Raw genomic sequence first — 11,082 nt, 5'->3', positions numbered from 1 at the left:
GGATCGGATTTAATTTCTTTGGTTCAATTCTTGTATAAATTAGACCCAAGAATAGACCACGGGTACAGGTGCTCTAAGGCCCAGCAATTCGTATTTGGAAAAGTGGAAGCCTGAACTGAATATTTTTCCTGAATTTTATACTAATTAAACTTGAAAAAGAAATTTAATTTGATTTTTTAAATAAACGATTTCACCGATTTACACGCGTTTTCCCTTGACCAAATTTTGACCGTATCACCCTTTAATCTATCACGTAGCAGTACCGTTTAATCAAGTTATTGTGTGAAAATGAAGACCTCAAACAGTGTTCTTTTGATTGCACGCATAAATTAAATCATATATTAAGTTTTATCGTGAAAGAAGGCATTTTAAAAATATAAGCGATAATTATTTTTGTGTCCAAGAATTGTGATCATGAATATCAGTTCGACATACGCGTGTGTGTGTGTGTGTTACGTCTATGAAAGCTAGTTTTGATCTACTCAAAAATTTCTTCGAAAATGAGTGACGCAAAAAACGCCCACGGTGGCACGGTGGTGCTTCTTTGCGGTATCGTTATTATAGGAAGTTATAAGTGCAGACTGGTGCTTAAACCATAAGAGCGACATCCCAAGCTTTACGCATAGTCCTTATGCTCCAAAAATCTTTGGTTGAATCTTCATGGTTCAAAGATTGAAAGATCTTCGGTTTAAATATCTTCAATACTTATCAATGTATTTTTTTATTGATCAATTTTTTTTTTATATTTACATAACAAACTTAAAACTAACACTTTTTCCTTAAATTATGTATTGAGTTACCTTCGCAGATGAGTGAATATATTGGTGATCTGGTATTGTGGTTGTATAAGTATAGTCCAGCGGTAAATGTCGGAGTTATAAACACATTTCAAAATAATGTGTTAGTGTAGATAAGCGCTCAAGGATTTATATGGGTATTCCATATCTTGGGAACATCGTTGGTCTTGAAAGTTTAATTTCTTCGAGATCGAGGTAAGCCTTTTCAAACGACCAAATACACTTTGAATGTGTAATTATTTAGGAAAATACTAGTTTTGCCGTGCCAATATAAAGAACCCATAAGTTCTAAAATGTGATAACTCGATTCTGTGAATTCTGATATACTGTGGTATTAGCTCCTTCAAAGAAGAGTGCGTTCAAATATATCTGCTACTATTTAGATACAAACACCAGTACTCGTTTCTATATTTGTATATGATCGGAACAAATATGACCGTATATTAATTGGACTGCGAGACTTCTCTCATGCAAACAAAAAGCGATGCTCGATTGTTTTATTAGCAACCAATTTTCATTTCTTTTCATTTTTATTTCTCCGTAAATAACCACAATCAGAGTTTTGAACTTGGTTTATTTATTTATTTATTTTTTGTGCTCCCGCCAAAGTTAGGTACTAGTGTGCGAATTAACTTTCACACAAATTATTGTAGAAGTTAAAGGTGACTCTACTGAGAAGTGCATTTTTTGTACGTTTGCTGACATTCTTTTGATTTTGAAATTTATTTTATTAAGATCGATAGCTCAGGTAAGTTATGATTATATTTTTTTTATAATTTACTGACTATTTCAATAGTCGTAACCTGTAATGCTGTAATTATTGTTATCTCTTTTTTTTTACTTTCAACAGACTCTGACTTCGAGAATACACTTCTCGATAGTCCGTCTTCGGCAGCCAAGAAGAGATCTGCTATCTACCCAGCGAAAATTCCGACAAAAGGAAACGCATGACGCTATCCGTGGATTTGAAAGTATCCTTGAAACGCCAGGACGGAGACATCGACGAAATGTACTTCGATGAGCTAAAATCGCTCCTTGTCAGGCTACAACAGAATGTTCCGGACGATTGCCATCAACCGCGCTTCTTCGGTTGTGGCTCTATGGCAGGAATTGCTTGGTTCAATGCAGCAGATTTAGAAAGCCTTAATTGGTTAAAAGGTTCTCTGGAGTCGATTATTTTGAGTGGTAGATTTACCGACTTTTTAATTCTTCCATTTACTCCCGTGCCTCCACCACGAAAAGCAATTTCAACGGTATCAAACGAACTGAATCTAAGCGCCCACGATGAAGCCGATTGAAAAGTATTTCAAAACTAAACAGGGGTTTTATAGATGCCAAATACTGAAGGGTAAGAAAAATTATACCTCTCCAGAATTGAAAATTGAGAGTTGTGCTTTCTATTGATGAGGATTCGGCGAAAACATTAGAAAAAAAAAAAAAATTCATTCTTTTGGTAGAATCTATGTGAAACTATTTTCAAAGCAAGCAGAAAGCAATTAAATAAAAATCTTTATTCTAAAATAAAAAAAACGGGTTTTAATATCTTTTCTTTCGAATAAATCAATCATGAATTGACAAACTATCAAAACATAAAGATACAAAAATACATACGTTAAAGAATGAAAAGTCCTTACCCTAAACAAGTGTGATAACATTAATAATACTCAATGTTCTTTTCAGAAGGTATAGACCTCATGCCATTAATGGTTCAAAAGTGTGAAACTCGAATAAGAATGTGTTCAAAGTTAACAATATAAGCTATTCGACGGTACAGTTCCAATGTGGAAAAGAGTTTCTTTGCTCGGAAATCCTCTTGGTAAATAGACTCGTGCTACATTCATAGAACAAATTGTCATCCCTTACCCGAAGTGGAAAGCTACAATGCGTAAAAATCCCTAAGTGGATAGGTTTTATGTCACATTTATTATGACGAATTTATTGCTTACCCATTTTGGGTTCTAGGTTTCCTCAAGTAAATGATGAAATCCTTTTAAAAAAATAAGGGCCAGGCACAATTTTCCCGTTTGTTTGGATAACGTGCCGCTACTGAGCCTATCCCTTTTCTGATACCTGAGTTCCAGTGAGTGTTGAGTATCCAAACTCTGTTTCTACAGTGAACGAAATAACAATAGTACCAATAGTACCACTATGTGTTTTGCTTGTTAAAATATGAATGATTGAAAATTGCCAAAATTTTCTTGTACAATTTGTTTTGAATTGTTTAACGGATAAATCAAGCATAAGTTTACTTTTTTTGGACGTTGCAATTGGCGTTGAGGACCAAAAATATGAAAGAAGGGTGCGAGATAAGAATAGTACAACTTGTGTTTTTCAACAAAAACAAGATTATTTCTAAAAATTTACTGTGTTAAAGTGATTAATAATGCTTCTAAGAATTATTTGAATAGATAACTACATTTTATTGAGTTTTCTAGTAATCCAAAGGTTTTAAGAGCAAACGCACCAATACGGGAGTATACGCGGCCCGGTTTTGCTCATTTCAGCGGACCGATTTTGGTATGCACACTCGTTCGCGCACCGGACGGAAGCATTATTATTTTAAAATTGAGCATTGCACTGAGAAATTTTTTGCAGAAAATATTAAATTATATTTATACCTACTGATCGAGTAAATTTTCGGAGCCGATAGTTTCTTCGCTTTAATTTCGTTTTCGTTATCTGCTATCCGTGACGTGACGTTAAATTCGACATCCTGGTTGAACATGCCATACAGCAGCAACAGGGCCAAGCAGCTTCGAGCGACCAGCAACCGGGTCCTTTGGCGGATGCAGCAAGAATTTCGTGGCAGTAGCAGCCGGAATCACCCGAAAGTAGAGTTCCACCATCAAGCAAAAGGTTTTCCGCCGCTGGTTCCAAGATTTCGGCTTCAGTGAGTCGGAACCGTTTGCCCTGGTGCAGCTAGAAGGTGAACTGTATGCGTCATTGCCCCGGTTCAAACCTATCTGCTAAAGATTCTGCTCATGGGACCGACCACAGTTTCAGCGACTTGACGACCGATAAGTGCAAAACGTTGCTTATACGGTCTCTGTCAGATTGAGATTAAGTGTGGAACGACTAAATATCAGATTGTGAATCTTCGCCACCGGCCCAGGTTAGGTCATTCGAATCGTATCTAGTTTCTAGAAGAAAAACCATTTCAAGTTAAAGTAGATTTAACATGTAATCAACAATAAAAATAAACCTTCATATAATTTTTTTCATTATTCATACGATAATATACCATTTTTATTCTTAAAAGTTTCAAATATAGATTTGTCATAAGTTAATGTAAGGCCCTATATTTTTGTCAGTATTTCGAACACTTTTCTGGATAATTTCTTTTTGAGTTTAACTTTGTTTTTTAATGCTTAAAAAGCCCAAACTAGTCCTTCGGAAAGCATTCCCGTCCGCAGTCGTTTTCGTTATGGATATTGTGACCGGAAGACGCAGTACCGCAATTGTCTTGAAAAAAATAATCGTTACTGAAGCGCGCGGCATGGTCATCTCATTTTCCCTCTTCTTCTTCCGGGAGCCACAATCTTTTGAAGGGGGATTTTAACTTATCACGAGCCAGCTTCTCGACGTTGACCAATTCCAGTATATCGTTTGCAATTTTTCTGTCCGGGAATCCATACCGGCTGATACTTTCGTCAATCAATGTTCTGCTGTCACTGCTAGCCAATTCCTTGGTTTGGCCCAACTATGTGAACTAATCGCATAAGTTCAAATTAGTCGGAGTTAGTTTCTGAATGTTAGCTCCGATTCCGATCCGATAATCGATTTCATTTGAACTCAAACCCAACTCAGCGCTCTTTGCAATGCTGATACTGATGGAACCATACTGATGAAACCGTACTGATGGAACTGTTTCAGCTGCTGCTGTTGTCAATTGAGAGCTTTTATTAAACCTGAAATTCAAATAAAATTCATATAGAATTTGCTAAGCCATAAAAAAATTCTCACCTGGTCACCGATGGTAGCTGTGTCGTCATCTTTTATTTCAATAGGTTGCACAAAAAGCTGAAAGTGACTGCGCGCTTCCGGTGGTACTATCAGTTACGACTAATGCCTGTGGTCGCAATCGTGGCTGAGGAACCGGGCGAGTGATGAACTTTTCTTCAGCCAGAGATAGCTCTACTGCTGCTGCTGAGTATAAAAAAAATAGCTAAATCAACAGTTTTTTCACTTACCTTCAAGCGGCGTTGTTGTTACTTGATGATGATCAATTGCAAGTTCTGTGCCTACCGTTCAAAATTATGCTAATTACGACGACCCACTCGGCTTCAAAGAACAGACCCTGGGCCTTCTGCCACAGATTCCGAGGGCACGCGAACAAATGAAAAGAAGAGCCACATTGCTTAATTAATTTACAATTGTTTACTAAAATTATAAAATTTCATTGAATGTCAACAAACTCTGCACGCTGAACTTCGTTTGATTAACTCAGCCTTAAATGGTAGATTTTTTTCAGTGCATGTTTGCTCTCGCCCCTTTCTAGTGAGCAAATTTGGTGATTTTGTCGGTCCCGACGGCAACGGCCCTATTTTTCTCTCCCTCATACTAACCCCCGGTGCGGTACGAAAGTGATTAAACGCGTGAGCATTTTCACTATACTCGCGATTGCTGCGGATGCCCTAAAAGGGGGTTTTAAGAAGGGCTCTTCTAGAAATAAGGAATTTGATGTATGAGTTGTAATTCTTTAGCGTGCTTTTACACACACTTCAAACGAGCAAAAACGTAACCACCCATGGGCCTACTGATATTTCCTTTCCTACCTGAAATTTTATTGAAAATATGAAAGCAAACTTCCGAAAGGTTGACGACGTACATATGAACCATATCGAAACATAAATTTCAGTATAAATTTTCGAAATTTTCCGAAAAAACAAACAGTATCTTATTGATGAGGTTAGAAAAAAAAATCCTTGTTTTATGGTTACAATTTGCGTAGAAAGAGGTTGTTTCCTATTTTAGTGTTGAACTGGGTTAATAATACTTAAGAACGTCTTAAATAGTATCTTGATTTTTCATTAAAAAAACGAGAACCTACATGAATATGTATATGTTGATAAAGCCTATATGAATGCGTTTAAGGAATAAAATAATTAAATTGTTTATGTGGAAGTTTGTTTTGATGCTGTATCCATCGATTGAGAACGTGTGTCTCAACTCAACCCTCTGCTGAGTGCCATCGACCAGAAAGGGGCCAGGCAATTTTTCTTAATAACATTTTTCATATTTCCTCTTCCGCATTCATTTCTTCATCATTTTCATTCGTTTTCCCTGTTTTTTTTCTCTTTCTATTTGCAGAACTTATGCTAGCCTCGTTTGAATGTGAATCGCCAACGACGGCCGAGAAAGAACTATACGACGTTACGTAGCACTTTGGCTGCCTTCTCTTCCTCGCCATTTTTCTTCTCCAGCAGCACTATCTGAATCAGCCAAGAAAGCAGCAGCAGCTCTCCGAGGTCCGAAGACGACACAATGGCAGCTGCACTCGACGGTTTCAGCCCCAGCCTCAGCCTAGTAGTTGCGGCATTGCTGAGGATCTCTTCGGTTCTTCTTCATCTTCAATTGACTCCATAACGGTCCATTATTTGCATACGCAGATGGAAATTTTCCCCACACTGGCTCAAATCGTCCACCCGAGCCATTTCCATAGCACAACGGCGAATTGCCGAGCAAGCAGCATCCGGCCAACGAATCCATTGATGCTGCTCCACCTCCTGCTCCTCTGAATGTGCTAGCTGAAGTCAATTGAGCTTCGGCAGCTGACAATGGCATCCGGAAAATTCGGGTTCTGGTCTGGTTAGAGGTCCCGGGTTGGGCGCAAAGGGGTTTCCTATGGGGACACACAGATTCCAATGGCCATTTACGGTATGTGTGATCATCCGGTCCAGTGGCGTCTCTCAAGCACTCAAATCCATGAAACCACATGGAAACCGATAAGTTATCGCGTGCCTGCCATCGATTTCCCTGCTATGTTCGTACATTTCCAAGTCTAATAGCTGAGGGCGTGTAAGCTAGTCCATACCTTAGCTTCTCGAGTAGCGCTATTATAGTTTTGCATCATTCATAATGTAGGCGAACTACATATCGTTGGGATATGCACTTCAGTGCTAGTTTCCAGCTAAATTTATGTGAAACTCCTTTTCTTAGTTCTAAGCCATGGGTGGCCAAGATTTTCACTAAAATTACCTTATTTTGAAGCTAGCGGACAGCAGAAACTGAATTTCTTGATCAAAATTTCGCATCATGTATCCGCATGTGGGCTCATTATGTATATTGAAGGGAAAAAAATGTTCATAATGTTCAATAAATGTTCAATAAATGTTGCATATATTCAGGGGTCTTTAGGGTTCAAAAACGTTATGGCCCGCGGGTAAAATTAATTTTGAATATCTAAGACCCCCGAATTTATGTAAACGTTTTTTTTTTTTTTTTGAATAAACAAAAGAGCCCACAGGCGAATCCAGGATAGGAAATTTTCATGAAGAAATCATCTGAATCTTAATTCAGCATCTGCATTCTGAATCAGCGGTGTGTAAACTCGCTTCGGAAAGAATCATTCGGCTGATTTTTTCCGAGTTTACACTAAACATACCGGCACTTTGTATATACCTATTTATACCGCCGGGGGTCAAATGACCCCAAACACCTTTTCCGTTAAAACTCTCTTGTTTCTCAACCGATTTTTACAAGTTTTATAGTTTTGGAAAGCTTGTAACGTAACTCAAATATAGTTCTCAGACAGTTTTCAGCTACAATCATGGATTTTAAAGTTATTCGTGGTCTAAGAAAAAAAAATCCAAAAAAACATGCTTCGGGAAAATGGCTGTAAGCCAGTTTATAAGAGCGCGAAAAAAAATTCATTTGGTGCCTGAAAAAGCTGAAGTTAGAAACTATACGTTGCACATATTGAAAAACTTGTGCAAAATTTTTTAAAATCATGACCACAAAAAATGTAAAAAAGTGGTGTAAAAATTGTACTTTTTAATGAACCAATTGCCAAAGCTGTCCTATTCACAGTAGAAATTTTTTTAAAAGTGAATTGGAAAATTGACGTAATTTGTGACATTTTGGCATCTTTAGATTTATAACACAAGAACCACAGAATTTTTGACAGTCATTCAAATGTAGCTGTTTTCTTGACTTTTTTATCAATTTACTTTTTCTGAGACTATTCTTACACTTACGTTCGGCTTTGCACTGGATTTTAAGTATTTTAACTAAAGATTTAAGGAAAAAAAATATATGCACAAGAAAGGAAATTTCATACCAATTCTAGTGATGTAATTATATTGGCGGTGCGATGCGTGACAAAAATATAATAAATATTTTTCTGAAAGTAAATCCTTAAATTTTGCGCTAATGCGTGCGTTTTTTTTTCGTTTCCTTTCACCCGTCTCCGTGTGCAAAATAGCTTTGAGATATTACCACCCACAGCGCCCATCTGCCAAGCAAGAATTGGTGCTGACTTTTCAAAATTCAGAGACTACTTCACTATTTTATTTATCATATTTTTGTTTTGCAACGTATTGCCAATATAATTACATCACTAGAATCGGTATGAAATTTCCTTTCTTGTGCATATAATTTTTTTCCTTAAATCCTTTGTTAAAATACTTAAAATCCAGTGCATAGCCGAACGTAAGTGTAAGAATAGTCTCAGAAAAAGTAAATTGATAAAAAAGTCTAAAAAACAGCTATATTTGAATAACTGTCAAAAATTCTGTGTTTCGTGTTTTATAAATCTAAAGATGCCAAAATGTCACAAATTACGTCAATTTTCCAATTCACTTTTCAAAAAATTTCTACTGTGACTGGGACAGCTTTGGCGATTGGTTCATTAAAAAATACGATTTTTACACCACTTTTTTACATTTTTTGTGGTCATGATTTTAAAAAATTTTGAATTTTTTTTTTCAATATGTGCAACTTATAGCTTCTAACTTCAGCTTTTTCAAGCACCAAATGAATTTTTTTTCGCGCTCTTATAAACTGGCTTACAGCCATTTTCCCGAAGCATGTTTTTTTGAATTTTTTTTTCTTAGACCACGAATAACTTTAAAATCCATGATTGTAGCTGAAAACAGTCTGAGAACTATATTTGAGTTACGTTACAAGCTTTCCAAAACTATAAAACTTGTAAAAATCGGTTGAGAAACAAGAGAGTTTTAGCGGAAAAGGTGTTAGGGGTCATTTGACCCCCGGCGGTATAAATAGGTATAATACATACGTATTTCGAAATCTACAAACTTTAAAAATAATATTTTGATGCAAAAATACGTGCATTAAAAATAGTCATGAAGAAAAATTTGCGAAAAAATGAATATAATAGGAGTTATAGTCATTTGAAGTTCAAAAAATGTCATTTGACCCCCTCCGGTATAAATAGTGTTAACTTGTTGTGTGCAGATTGATTTCATCTTCGTTCCAATCATCACATCAATGTGCACAAAACGAAGAAAACAGTTTTGCATTGATGTTTTCCATGCCTCGCAGGAATAAAATCACACCAACGAAACAACAGAACGAAGCTTACCGTACACGAATGCACACGAGCGATCGTTGCCCGACGGACCGAGTTAACATTCCTCGCACCCTTCTCTCGCTCGTTTCTCGTTCCCTTGTATCTACCACTTTTAGCCGCGCCCCCATGCGTTGTCCGATTGATGTGTTCGGCTGCCGAACGAAAACGATTTGAATTTTGAATTCGCAGAACTGCACATTCGCTCCCGCTGATGTCCCCCGATTGCTGTTTACTCCTGCCGAGTTTACCCGAAGCTTACTTCCTGATGCTTTCCGAGTTGAACTATACACCCAAAATAATTTAGAAATTTATTCTACGGTATTTTTCACGTAAACGAAGATTTTGTTGCATCTGATCGATTCTACGTGATTTTGTAATACCTTCAATCCTTCCTCATAGACGACACATGAAATTCACGTAAAGTCTAAGTGAATTCAATTTTTTCATTTTTCTCAAGCGTATGGTTGAAAATTCTTATTAGAAAAAGCCTTTGTCAGCCAGTTGATTTTGTTAGCCGTTTTTGTCAGTTGACAAAGGAATTTGTTTTCAATCGTCTTGAATCTTGCCATATGTCTTCTGGTAAGTGCAAATGATGCTTCATTATGACTATTTAATTTTTGATTTAACATCTTTCAGTAATCGCTGTGGCTGCAAGTGCCCTTCCGTTGGAACTGGTGGTGGTCATTCGTTCTTTGGTTCGAGTCCCACCGTAGGATGTCCGGGTTAAACGCAACGAAATTACGCAAGGTAAATTATTTATCAATATAATTAATTCTATTTTTATTATTGATTTTTTTTTTCTATTTTCTACAGGCAAAGCAACTCGCCGGCCAAAGGTCCCGCATTTTGTTAAGATTACGATTTAAGTGTAGTGTGTGGCGAAAGATAATAAAAATAAATTTTATTTACGATAAATTCATTTTATTTTCATTTTACTGCCCAGAATAAATACTTAAAAATTAGTAGAAGAGATCCAAAGATCATTTAATAGCTAAACAAATTTTTCGTAGCTTCCATCCTCATAACATGTTGAACGTACTAGGAATTCACGTAAGTTGTACGTGATGTTCATAGAGCGAAAATTCCTATTAGGGGAGCGTTTACTTATTTTATTCGTACAAGTTACGTGAATATCAATTGGATAAAAATTATGTAGTTTTTCACGTAGCAGCTACGTGCAGATTATTTTGGGTGTAGATAGCATCATTGCAGTTTGAGTTTAACGAAATAAAATGAGACTTACAGTTTCAACACCTATCCAAACTTTATCCTACGAAGCTCATCTGATGCTTGCCTATCCGCCTATTCTTCATGCCTTTACAAATTCTTCTACCTAGCGTTTCATCTCGCCGCACGTGTCAATGAACATATTAAATTAATTATTTCAACTTTTCATTTCAATTATATTAGTGTATTTGAGTTTAAATCTAAATCTTTTTGAATCAATTATTTATTAAGTTGATTTTTTTTAATCGTCTAGATTTGAACCTAAATTTGAGTTCCCATCCCGCATACTAAAAAACTATAGCTTAAACAGTGTATACGATACATCTACAGCTCCAGGAATAGTGATTGTCTCTGTAAAAGTAGCGGTTATATTAAACTTTACTTCGACAACGTTTAAAACGAAACATGAACGTTCATATGAAAAGGTGACGGTATCTGGAAAGGTGAACGAATTGTATGCACGATTTACTTAAATTTTCAATTAATCGTAAAATTGATCCCGAACCGTTATCCATAGCGTTCATG

The 11,082-nt window shown here is 36.5% G+C and overlaps 1 protein-coding gene and 1 long non-coding RNA gene across 6 annotated transcripts in view; one reads left to right on the top strand and one right to left on the bottom strand.

The window, feature by feature from the left end:
* Window positions 1–11,082, top strand: part of LOC129744727 (ras-GEF domain-containing family member 1B) — a 220,141-nt gene that overhangs the window by 207,699 nt on the left and 1,360 nt on the right. For 2 of the 5 annotated variants that reach the window (XR_008736983.1, XM_055737410.1), the window contains one exon: window positions 6,108–7,162. Coding sequence is in view for 3 of the 5 variants with exons in the window: in XM_055737410.1 (XP_055593385.1) it covers window positions 6,108–6,178 (71 nt within the window). In the remaining 2 variants the exon portion in view is untranslated. Of the gene's footprint in view, window positions 1–1,647; window positions 1,938–6,107; window positions 7,163–11,082 lie in introns of those variants that run through there. The other 3 variants (XM_055737407.1, XM_055737408.1, XR_008736982.1) reach the window with 2 other exon arrangements.
* Window positions 4,110–5,155, bottom strand: LOC129744729 (uncharacterized). The gene is made up of 3 exons (XR_008736985.1): window positions 5,043–5,155; window positions 4,761–4,962; window positions 4,110–4,705 (listed from the first exon to the last, which is right to left on the bottom strand). It is a non-coding gene; the product is annotated as an uncharacterized LOC129744729 (long non-coding RNA).

The sequence above is a fragment of the Uranotaenia lowii genome, chromosome 2 (genome assembly GCF_029784155.1).
Source record: "Uranotaenia lowii strain MFRU-FL chromosome 2, ASM2978415v1, whole genome shotgun sequence".
NCBI lineage: Eukaryota > Metazoa > Arthropoda > Insecta > Diptera > Culicidae > Uranotaenia > Uranotaenia lowii.
Note: the sequence above shows the minus strand (reverse complement) of the source record. Positions and strands in the feature narration are given on the sequence as shown.